General features: G+C 44.1%; 1 protein-coding gene across 7 annotated transcripts in view; it reads left to right on the top strand.

Moving 5' to 3' along the window:
- Nucleotides 1-18,112, top strand: part of DGKZ (diacylglycerol kinase zeta) — a 128,152-nt gene that overhangs the window by 77,317 nt on the left and 32,723 nt on the right. For all 7 annotated transcript variants that reach the window (XM_083367295.1, XM_083367294.1, XM_083367293.1 and 4 more), the window contains 12 exons: nt 799-915; nt 1,158-1,229; nt 2,638-2,733; nt 2,831-2,913; nt 5,736-5,796; nt 6,412-6,525; nt 6,669-6,809; nt 10,774-10,852; nt 12,374-12,429; nt 13,043-13,105; nt 13,862-13,935; nt 14,063-14,174. In XM_083367295.1, coding sequence (XP_083223421.1) covers nt 799-915; nt 1,158-1,229; nt 2,638-2,733; nt 2,831-2,913; nt 5,736-5,796; nt 6,412-6,525; nt 6,669-6,809; nt 10,774-10,852; nt 12,374-12,429; nt 13,043-13,105; nt 13,862-13,935; nt 14,063-14,174 — 1,068 coding nt within the window. The remainder of the gene's footprint in view (nt 1-798; nt 916-1,157; nt 1,230-2,637; nt 2,734-2,830; nt 2,914-5,735; nt 5,797-6,411; nt 6,526-6,668; nt 6,810-10,773; nt 10,853-12,373; nt 12,430-13,042; nt 13,106-13,861; nt 13,936-14,062; nt 14,175-18,112) is intronic.

The following is an 18,112-nucleotide window of genomic DNA, read 5'->3' as shown; positions in this document are numbered from 1 at the left end:
GATAGATAGATAGATAGATAGATAGATAGATAGATAGATAGATAGATGCAGAGATAGATAGAGATAGATAGATAGATAGATAGATAGATAGATAGATAGATAGATAGATGCAGAGATAGATAGAGATAGATAGATAGATAGATAGATAGATAGATAGATAGATAGATAGATAGATAGATAGATAGATGATAGATAGATAGATGCAGAGCTAATTGCTCCCTTTTATATTAATACTTTGACATAGGAGTGTATTTAGAAATGTAACTCCTGCACAGGGAAATATAAAAGAAACTGCCGAGCATCCTGAAATAGTACCCTCTTTCCCACCATCTCAGCAGTCTTCCTGTAAAGGTTCAGGCAGACAAAACAGGAACCATTAGTTCTCAGACCAGGCCAAATGTATAACAACTCAAAAACTTCAAGGCCACTAAGCACTGAGCCAAGTTTCTGGTTATTCAACAGGGCAGGAGGAAGAAACTTCAAGCTAAAATTCCCGAAGTCTTTTTTTAAATCTCTTTGCATAGCAGTGGATAATAGACTGTTGTGTTACAGCTTTATTACTGTCTCTGTTCTAAATACGCTAATCTAATTGAGCCACACCTGAAGAGTTTTCGTCCAAGTTAGGCCCAGGATTTGTGCTAAGCCATGAAGTCCCAGGAGATTTATTCCAAGTTTAGGATGAGAAGCCTAGCACTTAAACCTGATTTCCAAACCTTTCTGCTTACAGGAGAACACCAGCCCAATATCTCGGAGGCAGCGATGGTTTTTAATCAGTTCTGTTCTTTTGCTTCTTTTCAGTATCACAGTAAAGTGTCATGCTTCATGCTGCAGCACATTGAAGAGCCCTGTTCATTGGGGGCACATGCTGCTGTTGTCATCCCGCCCACCTGGATTTTGCGTGTCCGTCATCCCCAAGTATGTTGCAATTTTAGGTTTTCTTCATTCCTGTGCAAATTTCTCCCCTAAGTCCCTTTATCCGTACTTAGGCCTGCCCAGGCCCTTTCATATGTATTAAGGATAACACTCTCAACGTTCCCGACAAAATTCAGGGAATTGCAGTCCTAACATTTCTGGAATATGAAGGAGGTACTTTAAATACCTCCTGATTTACATGGTTTGTTCTTTCTGTTCCCCCACCCCACCCCTTCTCTCTCTAGAACCCTCTGAAGTCAAGTAAGAAGAAGAAAAGGACTTCCTTCAAACGAAAATCCAGCAAGAAGGGGCCTGAGGTCAGAGATTAGGACTGAGAACTTGAAAGAATATAAAGAACAAAATGAAGATCAGGCCATCCTAAAAGAGCAATTGGGGGGGGGGAATTCTAGAAAATTGGCTAATGCTTTTTGTCCTTTTGAGCATTAATTTGCTAGACCGAAATGGGAAAATGCACTTTTTTTAATACTGAAGTGTTACATTCGTTTTAATTTGCAAAATTGCTTCTTTGGTATCCCCGGGCCATGAGTCCATGTAGGAGGCTATCTGGAAGCCCTCCAAGCAAGTGAGTAGCTTGATTGAAAAAGAATACCTCCTCCTCTGTGCTCAGTGAAAAGAATTGCCGCCTGTCTTCTCCCAGCCAGACCCTAATAAAATATTTGCAGACTAGTAACTTTTCTTAAAGACTAAGGAAAAACAGTCCAACAGAACTGAAGCAAATTGGACAATGCCATTGATCACAGAGGTGAATAATGTCTGGCTCTCCAGATGTTGCTGGACTATCATCCCAGTAGCCTCTATCAGTGGCCTTGCTGGGATGAGAGTGCTGAGAGCCATAATGGGGTCCTGTTATCACTCCTCGGTTATTATACTAAATATTAAAAGAGGAAATATCTTCCTCCAGATTTGCTATAAAACTGCACCATCCTTCTTACAGATAGTGATAAAAATTAGTCATTCCCTATAAATATGCACTAAAAACAACAAAGGAAGCTGATTAATAGCGTCTTGATTCCAGAAAATACTAAATGTTTTCATAGTAGTGAGGATTTTTTTATAGTTATTGATTACAAAGGCTAGATGTTGTCCCCACAGAGCTCCAGAATAATGGTTGCTGGAAAACAGGCAGACATCACTGCACTTATGTTTTGCTTATAGGCATCCCTACAATATCTAATTGACTAATCTGGACATAGAAAGCTGAACTGGGTAAGACTGATCTTATCCAGCACAGCTGTTACATTTTAAAAAATATTTCTAGTTCCGCTCAGATGTAAAGGTCAATGGATGTTTTGCTCTCTTACTCCAGAGAATCCAAATGGAATTGTTTATTGCTTAGAACAAATGAGATTTGAAGCCCAAAAGAGGACAGGCGAAAGAAAAGCTAAAAACAGGGTTTTTTTATGAAATGTAGATGCCTGGCTGGCTGTACAGTAGTTGAAACTTAGGTCGCCATCATTTCCATGATTTTTGTTCTTGTTTTTATAGACCTTGACATAAAAGGCAAGAAAGAACTTTTCTACAAAAATAAAACCCAAGTATTGTTCATATTCCTAGTCAAACCTAGTACTTGCATTTGTTCTGTTTTTTTGGTTCTCAGAAGTGCAAGGAATTTCGTGACTATAACATCGTGCATGCAGTGTAAATCCCATGGGTAAAACCTCTTGATTTCATTTGGCATTCTGTAATTCAGGGCATCTTTTTTAGGAAGGAAGATGGAAACCTTTTGTTATCAAGCCCATTCCAGCACCTCTCATGAAGCCTCTGCTTGTGTTTGTGAACCCCAAGAGTGGTGGGAATCAGGTAAAATTGTTTGCCTGATATTATTTCTCATATACCATTGGCTTTCTGTTAGCCTCCTTCGGCAGATTTCCTTTATTATTTTCTTCCATTCTTTTAGGGAACAAAGATATTCCAGTCTTTTATGTGGTACCTCAACCCTCGGCAGGTTTTTGATCTCAGCCAGGGAGGTCCCAAAGAAGCGTGAGTAACAATTAAAAGCCTGAACCTCACCCAAGCCCATTTGTCATGTCCAACTGACACAGATCTGAAACTATTGGAAAAATATTTTTTTATATTTACATTTTGCCTTCCAAAATAGACAGAGTGGCACTTTAGAATTAGAAGAGTAAATGATCTTAAGAGTACTTGATGAGGTAACATTGTTGAACTTCTGAGTGTAACTCTCAGTGCAAAAAAATGAGATCCCCTAGAAGTTATTTAAATGGAGGTTTTCAATCATTGTCAGTCATGCTATCTCCTGTGCTACTGAATAGTGCCCACTAAAGAGGAAAATGCTACTACCGTATTTCCTCAGAAATAAGACCCAAACGGAAAATAAGCCCTAGAGTGATTTTTCAGGATGCTTGTAATATAAGCCCTACCCCAAAATAAGCCACAGTTAAGATCGTCAGCCAGACAGATGCATTTATTATGGTATTTTCCCCAAAATAAAACCTAACCAAAAAATAGGCCCTAACGCAGGGCTGTCAAACTGGCAGCCCGCGGGCTGGATGCATCATGCACAGGCCATGCCCACCCAGCTCCGCAAAGGCAAAAAATATGTCACGATAGGTCACATGGCACGATCGAGTTTGACACCCGTGCCCTAATGCGTCTTTTGGAGTAAAAATTAATATAAGACCCAGTCTTATTTTTGGGGAAACACTGTGTAAAGCAGGGGTAGGCAACCTTGTTGCAATGTATGGCAGTGAAAACTGGACCATAAAAAAGGCTGAGCGCCAAAGAATTGAGGCCTTTGAACTATGGTGCTGGAGAAGACTCCTGCGAGTCCCTTGGACTGCAAGGCGATCAAACCGGTCAGTCCTAGAGGAGATCAACCCTGACTGCTCTTTAGAAGGCCAGATCCTGAAGCTCAAATACTTTGGCCACCTAATGAGAAGGAAGGACTCACTGGAGAAGAGCCTAATGCTGGGAAAGATTGAGGGCAATAGAAGAAGGGGACGACAGAGAATGAGGTGGCTGGATGGAGTCACTGAAGCAGTAGGTGTGAGCCTAAATGGACTCCAGAAGATGGTAGAGGACAGGAAGGCCTGGAGGAACGTTGTCCATAGGGTTGTGATGAGTCGGACCTGACTTCACAGCTAACAACAACAACAAGAACAAGGCAACCTTGGCTCTTTTATGACTCGTGGCATGGCTGGCTCAGGAATTCTGGGAGTTGAAGTCCATGAGTCATAAAAGAGCCAAGGTTGCCTACCCCTGGTGTCAAAGAAAGAAGAAGAAATAAACAATCCTGTGGAGTGATTCAAGCTAAAAGAGTTTCAATTCTCCCAGCATTGGGGCTGAATTTTCAGTTGTCCAGGTCCCCCATTCTACAGTATTGTATGAATGAATCTGATCTCTTCAAGAGAGCTTGGGGATGTACGGTGAGGGTGTTAGGTCCAGTGAGTAAGGAGGAAAATCAGACCCATGAAGCCCTTCTTCTTGGGCCAAGCCCGTATTTCCCTGGTATCGTTTTTTACATAGAAAGGAGGATCAGATAAATCCTCTCTTTTCCTTTGAGTAAAGAGGAAGAGCTGCCTTTTTACGTAAAGGAGGAAAGCGTAGAATTACTGCTCTCTACTTTCTGCTCCAATGAGAAAGACAGTCTGCTTGATTATTGTAACTATAATCCTGTATTTAGCTCTGGGAAGTGGGGGGGGGGAAAGTGGGGGGGTTTGGGGTGGGAGGGATTTGGGGATATATTGTAAAATTTTGTTTTTGTAAAACTCTTTAATAAAAAAAAAGAGAAAGACAGTGCAAAGGAACAGATAAACACTAAATCATCCCTTATCGTTGCTGCTGCCAAGAAATCTATTATGTACAGAAGGGAGACAAGGATCAATTGTTTCCTGTCATATCTTGCATGCACATGCCTTTGAGGAGAGAGGAGCAGGGTTGGTTTAAAAAAAAAGGTAGAATTTTATCTTTTCTAGTCCCTGAAGACTAGAAGCAGCTAGTCTGTAAACTACATCTGACTTTTGCGCTAGACCAGGGGTGTCAAACTGCCGGCCTGCGGGCCAGAGCGTCACGGAGAAACCGCGCCCATCCCATTGCCGGCAGTGGGAAAAAGTTCCAAGACGTCGCGTGACGTCATGTGACGTCGTGAGTTTGACATGTCTGCGCTAGACGCAGGGGTCAGCAACCTGAAACAGTGAAAGAGCCACTCGGAACCGGTTCCTTCACAAAAGGAAAAACTGGGAGCCGCAAAAAATATGTGTGCATGTGCGTACATGCGCACATGCGCAGAACAGGGTTTGACAGAAGAGTGGAGCCAAGGCGAGATATGCACCTACCCTGCATATTTGAATTGATTGGTTGAACTTTTTTAGGCCCACTCATTTTTTTTTTTTTTTTGGACTGCACATGGCAGAGGACTGGGAGCCGCAGGAGACGGCTGAAAGAGCTGCATGCGGCTCCGGAGCTGCGGGTTGCAGACATGTGCGCTAGAGCTTCCCCTTGCCTACTCTAGTTGGTGCTCTAACGTGGAGTACTAAGCCAGTACTGAAGTAAGCTACTTCAATATATTTTCTAGCCGTGCCCTTTTCTGCTCCTTGGAAGGAAAGAAATCTTATTCCATTAAGCTAACAGCCAGAAAGAGAAAACGTACACAGTTCAAACCACAAACCTTTACTCCCTGTTACTCACTTTTTTATTACTTGGGTGTGCAGCTTCTTTCAGCTATGGAGACAAAGCTGAAGAATTATTGTAAAGATACATTTTTTTAAAAAAATTGGGGTGGGGGGGAAGGAATAAGGTTCAATAGACAAATATAAGTGATGCTCACTCTGGGTTTTGTACAGGTTGGAGCTGTATCGTAAAGTGCACAACTTACGGATTCTGGCATGTGGAGGAGATGGTACAGTAAGTGGCTATGTCCCTTTTCCTGTGTGATAAGCTGTGATAAGGTAGATCTGCATCAGTAGCTAGAACCGGGATCAGTATCCAGATAGTTTGTTACATTGAGTTATGTGAGAAGAATTGTCCACCAAATAACTTAATACAACCATACACATTCAGGGCTAACCTGTCCAAGGATACTGAGCTGTTTCCATTTTACCTAAAGTACTAATTCAGCAATGTATTAGAGATGGGCATTTCTATGAGATATGTCTCTGATACTGGTTGGTTTATATTAGCTCCTGGCCTACTACTTTTTAACCTCTGGGGGATATAATATTTCAATATGTTGCAGCCCTGCAGTCCTGTCTAAATTGTAGCCCTGTCTAAATTGTAAACCAACAGTTGCATTAAAGATTCCTTTTAATTGATTTTGGTTAGTTGTTGGGCTAATTGAACAAATAGCATAGCTACTAACAAACCCTGCTATCTTTTGTAGCTCTTCTTTTTACACTTTTTGGGCTGGCTCCTGTGGATGTATATAAAAAAATGCAATAAACAGCTGAAGTAACTAAGCAGACATAGGAAATTTCAGCAAAAATTCTGTCTGAATCTGTTATGTCTTTCCTGGCTGAGTAGGTGGGATGGATCCTGTCAATTTTGGACCAGTTACGCCTGAATCCTCCACCTCCTGTGGCCATTCTGCCTTTGGGGACAGGAAATGACCTAGCAAGAACACTGAACTGGGGCGGGGTAAGAATTTGCCAATTCATTACAAGTTTAGTATTTGGCTATGTTCCAAGTCAGCACTGCGAACGAAGCTAAGTAGATTGAAGAGATGTTATTTGTTTCCATTACCTTGTCTCAGTTCTCACAGAGGACATATCAACCCACAGGGATATACTGATGAACCGTTGTCAAAAATCCTGTCTCATGTAGAAGAGGGGGAAATTGTGCAACTTGATCGCTGGAATCTACAAGTGGAGCCCAAACCTGAGGGAAATCCAGAAGAGAAGGATGAAACAGCCACAGATAAGGTGAGCCCAAAGCTATCATCTCTAAGTTATTAGCAACGTCATATCCAGATAAATCAGCAGCTATCTTTCACACAAGGGATGCGGTGGCTCAGTGGCTTAGGACGCTGAGCTTGTCGATCAGAAGATCGGCAGTTTGGTGGGTCGAATCCCAAGTGCCGCATAGCAGTGAGTGCCTGTTACTCGTCCCAGCTTCTGCCAACCTAGCAGTTCGAAAGCACGTAAAAATGCAAGTAGAAAAATAGGGACCACTACGGTGGGAAGGTAACAGCGTTCCGTGCGCCTTTGGCGTCTAGTCATGCCGGCCACATGACCACGGAGACGTCTTCGGACAAGCGCTGGCTCTTCGGCTTTGAAACGGAGATGAGCACCGGCCCCTAGAGTTGGAAACGACTAGCACACATGTGCGGGGGAACCTTTACCTTTACCTTATCTTTCACACACAACATGTTGTACATTATAACTTATTCCATAATGGTCAAGTATAATTACATATGAGTTAAATTGAATGAAAAATATTCTGTGACATCACAGAAAATATACCTTGCTCCCTAGCTAACTTTAATGAATTGGAGCCTGTGTGACATAGGGCAACAGAACGAAGTAAATTCTAAAAATGAAGATGGAAAAGAATGGGTGGAAAATGGGTCAATAAGCATAATCTAAGTCCAGTAAAATAGATAATATTCTCTAGGGTCTGCCATTTGTGCTTCTAATACGCAATGATTATACTTAGGTATAGAGTAGCTTACTGTCATAATTCGTCATAAGTCCAATAGAAGAATAGAATTTTTAGTTCTGTGTTCAGCTGTAGGGAGGCTAGCTGTAATTTCCTAGTTAGATCAGGTATAAGCAGTCAAAATGATAACACACTGACCATGTAGAAGTTTTATTTGAAGCTACTGTTTTTTTTTATTTATTCATTTGTTTATCAAATTTGTATGCCGCCTATTTCACCCTAGGTAGCTTACAGAGAGTTACTGACGATACCCAAATCTTTTTCTCTGAAACAGTGTCAGGTAATAATATATCTCCACTGAATAGCTGCTATAAACATCAATAGAGTAGATACAGAATAATAAATTGAAACTGTCGTCAGAAAAAGTATAGAGGTTCATTACAGTGCAATCTGGTGTGCTTCTGGAGCCAAATGTCTCCGGTTTTCAAGATTGGGATAACATCAATCAGATAACAGATCGTAGCACTTTTTTTTACCAAGAAGAGAATAAGTTTGTCCCTTACTCTCTCTAACTAAATTGAAAAGTCAGAAAGACAGCATACTAGGAATGCTTTTGTTGAAATAAAGCTCTCCATGTGATATAGAACCGTAATAAAGTAGATTTCCAGATTTCAGAGTCAGCCGCTGTACTTGGCACCCAGGGCTGAACATTTGAAGGGAGAGACAAGGGGCCGGAGACACTGGGAATGCCCTCCTCTCCCCCCAATTTAAACTCTCCACCCATTCATCTGAATGCTATTGTGAATGGAGAAACCACATGTGTGTGAGAGAGGAGGAAATGCTTTAAGCTATTGCCAATTCTTCATTACTTTGGATAGCTATTTTGGCCCTAAGAATGTCTTCTCATTGTTTAGAATCACTGTGAGTTAGAGTATCAAAGTATCAGCTAAAGCAGGGCTTTTCTTCTACTACTACTACTACTACTACTACTATTATTATTATTATTATTATTATTATTATTATTATTATTATTATTATTATTATTATTATTATTATTATTATTATTATTATTAATTTAATTTCTATACCGCCCTTCTCCCGAAGGACTCAGGGCGGTGTACAGGGCAATAAAAATACAATAAAAATACAATATACAAAAGTTAAAAATAAGTTTAAATAGAACTAGCCCATTAGAATAAATAATTAAAAATTACTAATTAAAATACCCCAAACCCATTAGACCAGGCCGGCTTGTTCAAATAGGTAAGTGGTGGAAAGAGCGAAGGTCAGGAGCCATCCGGAGCTCAACCGGTAATTGATTCCAAAGGGCTGGCGCGCCCACAGAGAATGCTCTCCCCCTGGGGGCCGCCAGCCAGCACTCTCTGACCGGCGGCACCCTGAGGAGGCCCTCTCTGTGGGAGCGCACAGGATGAAGTGAAGTTGACACCGGCAGCAGGTGCTCCCGTAAGTAATCCGGACCCATGCCATTTAGGGCTTTATAGGTAATCACCAGCACCTTGAATCTCAGCCGGAGGGCAACTGGAAGCCAATGCAGCTCGCAGAGTAGAGGTGTTACATGGGAGTATCAGAAGACCCCCATCACAACTCGCGCAGCCGCATTCTGCACCAGTTGAAGCCTCCGAGTGGTCCTCAAGGGCAGCCCCATGTACAGAGCATTGCAGTAGTCTATATGAGAGGTCACGAGCGCATGAGTGACTGTACGCAGGGCATCCCGGTCCAGATAGGGTCGCAACTGGCGCACCAGGCGAACCTGGGCAAAAGCCCCCCTGGTCACAGCTCCTATATGGTCTTCCAGACTGAGCCGTGAATCCAGGAGGACACCCAAGTTGCGAGCCCTATCTACGGGGGGTAATAACTCACCCCCCATGGTTAAAGATGGAATAGCCTGAATTTCCCGAGATGCCGGCACGCACAACCACTCAGTCTTGTCAGGATTGAGCCGAAGCCTGTTCCTCCCCATCCAGACCCGAACCGCCTCCAGGCAACGGGGCATCACTGGGGTGGTTTGGGGTGGAGATGAAGAGCTGGGTATCATCAGCATACTGATGATACCCGACCCCAAAACCACGAATGATCTCACCCAGTGGCTTCATATAGATGTTGAACAGGAGAGGCGAGAGGACCGACCCCTGAGGAACTCCACAAATGAGAGGCCTCGAGGCCGACCTCTGCCCTCCTGCCAGCACCGATTGCGAACGTCCCAGGAGGTAGGAAGAGAACCACTGGAGAACAGTGCCCCCCACTCCCAACCCCCTGAGACGCCGCAGTAAGATACCATGGTCGATGGTATCGAAAGCCGCTGAGAGGTCTAATAGGACCACCTGTGGTACATTGGCACCTGGCAGGTGGTACACGACCATCCTAGAAAAGTGGTAGCAGGGGAGGGGAATGAGCTGAACCAGTGGCGGCACCGCACAAGCCTGAGCGAGAGATGGCTGGAACTGCAGGGCTGTCAGGGCGCAGTGGAGGCGCCAGGATCAGTGCCAGGCTCCAGCTGGAGCTTGGCACTGATCCTGGCGCTTCTCAGCTGGAATGTTGCAGCATCTCCAGGGTCTTGTGATTTACATTCAGATGCTTGGCAACTGATTCATATTTATGACGGTCACAGTGTCCCAGGGTCATGTGAAGTGACCAAAACCTGCTGCAATCACCCAGCAGATTGTGGGGGAATAAAAACCAAACTCCACCCCACCCCACCCCCACTGCCAATCCTCAACAGAAATGCTCACAACATTGAACACCTCGGACAGGAGGAAGAGCGCTGCCAGGCGGGCAGGCAGGTGTCTTGCTCGGCTGTGGCTTGTGGGGCACTTTTTTCGGTGCCATTGTAACTTCGAACAGTCACTAAGCGAACTGTTGTAAATCGAGGACTACCTGTACTTCATCACTTTTTTCCTTTTGGTCATCAAGTTTTTGACACCTTGCTAGGCGACTGGTGGTACTCGAATGTTGCCATATCCTAAAAGTGGTACAATGGGTGAAAAGGTTGAAAAGCCCTGAGCTAAAGCATCTTTCTGAAAATTTTGTGAGAATCTCAGGAAGACGCGATTTGGTATTGTATGATATTTTCATAGAGAAGTTTCTGTATTCAGAATTTCATTATCATACAATAAAATGTCAGAAAGAGACTAATAGATGAAGGAGGTAAGGATTTATATCCACGGTTCTAAACTGCTTTGTTTATTCCATACAAATATCTGTATATCAACTAAAAAACCCCATTCTGTCTTTCAGCCCTAGGTTAAGTGTTCTGTTTGTCTATTTCAGCTCCCTCTTGATGTCTTCAACAATTACTTCAGCCTTGGTTTTGATGCTCGAGTGACACTGGAATTCCACGAATCTCGAGGTAAATGTCAATGTGTCTAATAACCGTTAAAGCTTATGCTTTGCAGATTATGTGAGGGCTGGGCTGATTGCTTGAGAAATGCTTACAACTTTGTCTAAGGCAGGGGTCGGCAACCTAAAAAAGAAAAAGAGCCACTGGGAACCGGTTCCATCACAAATTAAAAAAAGAGGGAGCCGCGTGCGTGTGTCCATGCACGCGCATGCGCAAAAAGGTTTTTTGCGCATGCGCGGACGCACGCGGCTGCCATTTTTTTAAAAATGAGATGGAACCGGTTCCCGGTTGCCCGATGGCGACGGCCCGTCTGCAAAGCTGCCGCTTTCGGCAGCTTTGCAGACGGGCCGTGGCAGCTTCCTCAAAGAGCGGCGCCCCTGCCCATTCCGAGAGGTGCGCGCGCACCTCTCCGAACGACCGGAGGTGCGCGCGTACCTCCGCGCGAATGGGCAGCGGTGCTGATCTTTCAGGAAGCCCGCCGCGGCCCGTCTGTGAAGCTGCCGAAAGCGGCAGCTTAGCAGACGGGCCGCGGCAGCTTCCGCAAAGACCGGCGCCCCTGCCCATTCCGAGAGGTGCGCGCGCACCTCCGCGCGAACGGGCAGCGGTGCCGCTCTTTCAGGAAGCTGCCGCGGCCCGTCTGCTAAGCTGCCGCTTCGGCAGCTTCACAGAAGGGCCGCGGCGGGCTTCCTGAAAGAGCGGCACCGCTGCCCGTTCGCGCGGAGGTACGCGCGCACCTCCGGTCGTTCGGAGAGGTGCACGCGCACCTCTCGGAATGGGCAGGGGCGCCGCTCTTTGCGGAAGCTGCCGCGGCCCGTCTGCTAAGCTGCCGCTTTCGGCAGCTTCACAGAAGGGCCGCGGCGGGCTTCCTGAAAGAGCGGCACCGCTGCCCATTCGCGCGGAGGTACGCGCGCACCTCCGGTCGTTCGGAGAGGTGCGCGCGCACCTCTCGGAATGGGCAGGGGCGCCGCTCTTTGCGGAAGCTGCCGCGGCCCGTCTGCTAAGCTGCCGCTTTCGGCAGCTTCACAGACGGGCCGCGGCAGCTTCCTCAAAGAGCGGCACCGCTGCCCATTCGCGCGGAGGTACGCGCGCACCTCCAAAGGTTTGGGGAGGTGCGCGCGCACCTCCGCCCATTCGGGGAGGTGCGCGTGCACCTCTCCAAACGGGCGGTGCCACTCTCCATTTGGAGAGGTGCGCGCGCACCACTGCCCGTTGGAAGAGGTGCGCGCGCACCGGGCGGCTGGGAGCCGCAAGAGACGGCTCAAAGAGCCGCATGCGGCTCCGGAGCCGCAGGTTGCCGACCTGTGGTCTAAGGAGAAGCTAAAGTCAGAAAGATTGTAATTTAATTTAGAAGACCAGGGAGGGACGGAGGGAGGGAGGGAGGGAAAGAGAAAGTGATTAGGAATTGGAAGCCAATGGCTCAGAAAAATAATGGCTTTCCCAGAGTAAAGATATATATAATGCTAGTGGGAGGGACTTAGAATCTTAAGAACCGGTGACTCGTAATAATGGATAACTAACTTCTTTCTCCAGAGGCCAATCCAGAGAAATTTAACAGTCGATTTCGGAATAAAATGTTCTATGCTGGGGTGAGTTCACTAGGATGCATGCCCCAGTCTATACTTTCTACCTTTCTCTTGATATGCCCCCCCCCCAAGTTATTTATTAGAATATAGACAGCAGCCTTTCCCAAGTTGGGCATCTTCCAGATGTGTTGGGATCTCATTTCCCCAGAAATACCAGGAGTCACACACTTCACACATTGAGTTGGGAAAAGGTGCTGTTGGTTTCCTTCGGAATATATGTCTGTGGGGGGGAAGAATACTTTATCTGCATTGAAAATCTGTACTGAGAGAGAGAGAGAGAGAGAGAGAGAGAGAGAGAGAGAGAGAGAGAGAGATATTTGGCTTGTGTATATAAGAAAGTGGAATAGGTCTTGATTATGCCCTTAGAAATTTACTCAAATCCTGTAAAATAGGGACTAGGTACCATCTGTGAAGTAGAGAACAAAATGAAAAATGGCAGTGTTGGATAAATGAATGTGCAACATTCCTACTTAAGCAGATATCCTACCCCGTCATTTACACTGAGATTTAAAATGAGGTAATTTACTGAAATCAGTTTGCCCTCTCAATCTTCCCTTTCTGTTGAGAAGCAGGTAGGCAACTCGGTGAACTGTTTCAATTTTTCTTCTATTTGTAGACAGCATTCTCTGATTTTCTCATGGGGAGCTCTAAAGACTTAGCGAAACACATCAAAGTGGTGGTGAGTATATTACGATACGGATGGGTTATTTCAAGTTTATTGGAGAAACAAAGTTATTGGCTTGGATAATGTTGTGATTCAGGGTCAGCCTGTGGGTTCGGCAGTTGGGTCGGACGACTCAGAGGAGGAGGAGGGGGGTGTTGAAGAGCTTGCTGATGATGGCTTTGAGGCTCCGCAGAGCCCTCAGCCAGGCCCCTCCCACCTGGTGGAGACCCAGCTGTGTGAGCCTGACAGCGTGGATGAAGATGTCCCACAGTTGGCCCTGTTCAAGGACGCCCGACGCAGGAGGCAGTCAATCAGGAGTAAACAGAGGAAGGCAATGGGGCACCTCAGAAGGAGGCAGAGAGAGGCCACGCCCTGAGCTGTATTTAAGGGGAATGTGTGGGAGGGCTGGTTTGCTGAAGGCAACCGCTTGGATAGTTCCTGTTTCATAGCCCCTGTTTCATGGTTGGTGTCTGTTTTATGTTAATAAATTTGGCAGGCTTTATTCCAGCCTCTTGCCGTTTGTAAAGGGGTTGTCCCTGCCTTTTCTGCAGGGCCGGTAGCAGGCTGGTACAGAACAGATAATGAGTTTGGTCTGCTGATGAAGTTGATTATTATAGACAATGTTGGGAGAAAAAATTATTCCCCAGGCCATGTCTCAGGCAAGAAAAAAATTGGATGTCCCATAGAATTGGATAGGGATTTGGCTGGTTGCTTCTTGCCTTTGATACTGACTGCTTATTCTCTTTTTTTAAAAAAAATGAAACAAAACAGTGCGATGGAACAGATCTGACTCCCAAGATCCAAGATCTTAAGCCTCAATGCCTCGTCTTCCTAAACATTCCAAGGTGGGCTGTTACATTGATTGCCAGACAAAAGAAATCATTGCTTTTAAGCTGCGTTCCCAATTTCCTAAATCTCTCCCTGTGTTTTCATTTGTAGCAGTTCATTTTTCTCCCTCCCGTCTCTGTGTAGGTACTGTGCAGGCACTACGCCTTGGGGCAACCCTGGAGAGCATCATGACTTTGAACCCCAACGCCATGATGATGGCTGCCTGGAAGTCATTGCCTTCACCATGACCTCGCTGGTGAGTAAGCCCAGCTATTCTGACTTTTTACACCAGTCTGCCTAAGTAGCCATATTGCTGAAGTGCATTCATTAGTTTATTTCCTTTGTAGTCCTTGGGAGCATCAAAGCATGATTTACAGGCACCATAGAAATTTTTTGTTTTAAAATCACTCTCTCTCTTCCTTTGTATTTTATTTTAACATTTCTCAGCTTCTGTACTATATCTGCCCTTAATGCTTTTTTAGTAAACCTTATATGCACCTCTCTGGGGAGAGTATTTCTCGTTGCGTATCTAGTATGTATTCTAAATATCTCATCTATATCATTAATTACCTTTTCCTTGCTTTCCTCCAATGCTTCTGCTAATATTCTCGCCATTACATCTGCTAGGTTCTCTCCTTTTTCTTCTTCAACATTTTGGAATCTTAAATAATAATCAGCTCTGTCCATCTCTAAAGCGATAATCATTTTTTTCCTGATTCCTGTCTGTTAATGTAAGTCGGTTATCAATCTCCTCTGGTCTCTTATCTGTTAATTCAATTCTTTCTTCAGCTTGTTGCGGCCTTTGTTCATTTTTCTCCATCAGTTCTTTGACCTCTTTTAGGTCCTCTTCTAGTTTGCCAGTCCCTTCTTTGAAGTCTGTGTGTAGAGCCAGTATCATATTTTTCAACTCCATGTTAGATCTCTCTTGCTGCGTTGTATTGTCCAGTGATTTCTGTGCCACCGGACTCTGTGATATTAGGGCAGCTGTTGTACTAGATATTAGTGTTGTGTTGTAGTCTTCTTCATTTTCTCCAGTAGTTTGTAATCCAAATGTTGATGGGGTATTATAATTCAAATGTGCTCCAACAAAAATAGATAGATAGATAGATAGATAGATAGATAGATAGATAGATAGATAGATAAGATAATAATGTACGAAAAATTTCAGTGACAAGAAAAGGTGAGAACAAAGGGAAAAGGAATGAAAAAGAGAAGGAAAAAGCCAAATATCCTTATATTTTAAAAAAAGAGAGAGAGAAAAAAAATAATCCATACAGGTTACGCTCTTTGTTCATTTCAGAATCTCCATGCCTTAGTCCAAAAGAAAATAAAATAAAAAATATGGTCTCCAAAGTGAAAAACTATCCACCATTCCGCAAACTAAAAAACAGACTCTGTAAACTTCTTATCAGTGAGTCCAGCAGATGTCATTCAAGGTCACCTACTCTCCCTTATTTTTTCATAAGCTTCAAGAGTATTCTCAGCTGAGATACTTAATTCACTGCCTTCTTTTGCCTTCCGTTGTTGTCCACCGCTGCAGCTCCGGAAGAGGAGCAGCTCAAAAGTCTGCTCCCCCCCCACTTCTCCACGGCTTCAAATTCTTCTTATTTCCCCACACACACACACACACACACACAATTTCCAGCAATTTTTTTTAATCCCATTTATATCCCGCCCTTCTCCGAAGACTCAGGGCGGCTTACAATCTAAAGCACAAATCAATGTGCTTAGCAGTAGCCTTCATTCTATGTATATGCCTGCTTATTAGGGCTTTCGCCCCCCCCCCAAGCGGCATTATTACAAAGTCAGCTTATTGCCCCCAACAATCTGGGTCCTCATTTAAGGTCTCTCAATCGTCTCACCCAGGCAGTCCTCCAAACTTACTTTCCAGATCTTCCAAGTGGCCGCTCCGGCTTGTGACGGCTCACAATGGCCGTCTGACAGCTGCTGGTCCGGGAACCTTCCGTCGGCTCTCCAGGAGGTTGCGATCCCTCCTGTGCTGCCAAACTGTACTTCCCCTCTTCACCGTCCCTACAGGACGGCTCTGATCTGTCTGGAACTCAGACAGACCCCCCAAACAGCTGAAAAGCGACAGTCCTTCGAGAGCTCCCAAAAGATGTGTCGTCCTGCCGCGGCGCTGGCCCTGCCCCCCCCCCAAGAAGAGTGAGAGATCTGAGAAAGGAGTATCAATTTCTGACAAAATGCTTAATTAAAAAAGGGATAAATTTTAGATGGTCAATACCAGAAGGAGTAATAATAAATTGGCAAGAACAGAGTCATAGACTGGACACATTAGAGAAAACAGAACTTTTCTGTGATCAATACTTTGGGCAGCAAGAAGAAGAAAGGCTGAGAGGGGAAAGAGTAATCAGACAGCAAGGAGACGAGACAGAAATTTTTTGTACTGTACATCTCAGATTATACCCAGAGTAGCTGAGATGAATTAAGTCATCACAAAATATAATTAATAGGTAAGAGAAGTATCAACCCTTTATTGTTAAGCAGACAGCATCCTGCTTAGGAGTAAACAATGGAACATTTGTGCACATATAAAGAGGATATATAGTGCTTTAATTGAGTTGGATTCGGAAACGGAATTGGTTGGGGATTGTATGATGGAGTGGGCACAAAATATTCAGGAGCCGGTTTCGTTGGACACTTGGGAGATGATTTGGGTCAGAGGTGTTGAATTTGCTCAGGCTCAGAACTTAAGAGAAAATTTTTAAGAGAAAATTTTTATAGGGTGTTTTGTGGATGGCATCTGGATCCCGGGAGGTTGTCTAGCGTGTATCCTGACTTGCAGTCTAGGTGTTGGAGATGTGGTGGTTTGGAGGCCACCTATTTTCATGTGTGGTGGACTTGTAGAAATGTAGAAGCTTTTTGGATTGAAATTTGGTGGAACATTCAGGGGATTTTTAAGAGAAGGATGGGTTTTCTCCACGGTTGTTTTTGTTGGGTGTTGTTGTAGATTGTGATGTTAAAGAGACCAGTTTGATGTTGAGTATGATGGCAGCAGCACGGTTGCTGGTGGGACAGTGTTGGGGGAGGGATGGTTTGACTACTGTAGAAGGGTGGGTGCTTAAGGTTTCGAATCTTGCAGAAATGTCTAAGATTTCTGCTTACTTGAAAGATCATTCACAGGAAAGATATATTTCAGTTTGGAGGAGATGGATAGATTATATTCAGAATAAATATGAGACTAAAAAGCTCCATTTAGCTTATGAGTAGATTTTAGAGGGATATTGTTACTTTGTATGTATTTATGTTAAAGGGGAGTTAAAGCACATTATGAATTTGGTTAATTGTATATTATGTATAATTCTTATTTAGAATATGATTATTATAACTATAATCCTGTATTTAGCTCTGGGAAGTGGGGGGGGGGAAGTGGGCGGGTTTGGGGGGGGATTTGGGGATATATTGTAAAATCTTGTTTTTGTAAAACTCTTTAATAAAAAAACAATGGAACATTTGTTTTCTGCAGTTGTTATGCCCTTATTCCTATGACACATAAAAGGTTGTAACCTTTTGTCCCTTGCTCTATTCCAGACTTGAACTGGACCTTGACCACTTTCATTTTGAATGGCTAAAACAGATTCTATTAATTTCAACTGTATTTCATTTTGCAATGAAAATTGTCAGCACCGGAAACCCAATCTAGATTAGATCCACGTGTGTGGAATCCACTGAGATTAAATTCCCCTGTGCTAGCAGTTTATGTTGCATGAAGAGGTGCCATTGCAAAATATAAATGCTAGACACTGAATTCATATCGAGATTCAGCAGGGATCAAAGGGTTAAAGCCTAATAAAGGTTCTGATAAAAATGCAGAACACCTTGATAATTTGATCCTAAGTGTGTGAGTTTGCATTGTGTGTCTGGAGGTATAAGCCTAAGAAATGCTAAGACTTCTGAACATCATTGTTATATTGCAATACATATACCATTGGGAGTCAGCTGCAGCAATGACTCCCAATGATGTATGTATTGCAGCATTGCAATGCACAGACATAGTATAGTGGTACATGGCTCAACATTAGTAACTGTGAGAGGGATCTTGGAATTCTAGAGGACAATCACTTAAATTTGAGCCAGCAATGTCAAAATTTGCAGCTGTCAAAAAAGACAACACAGTCCTAGGTTGCATTAACAGAGGGATAGAATCAAGATCATGTAAAGTGTTAATACCACTTT

The sequence above is a fragment of the Vipera ursinii genome, assembly GCF_947247035.1.
Source record: "Vipera ursinii genome assembly, chromosome: 1".
Taxonomy (NCBI): Eukaryota; Metazoa; Chordata; class Lepidosauria; order Squamata; family Viperidae; genus Vipera; species Vipera ursinii.
This window is presented reverse-complemented; position numbering and strand designations above follow the sequence as displayed.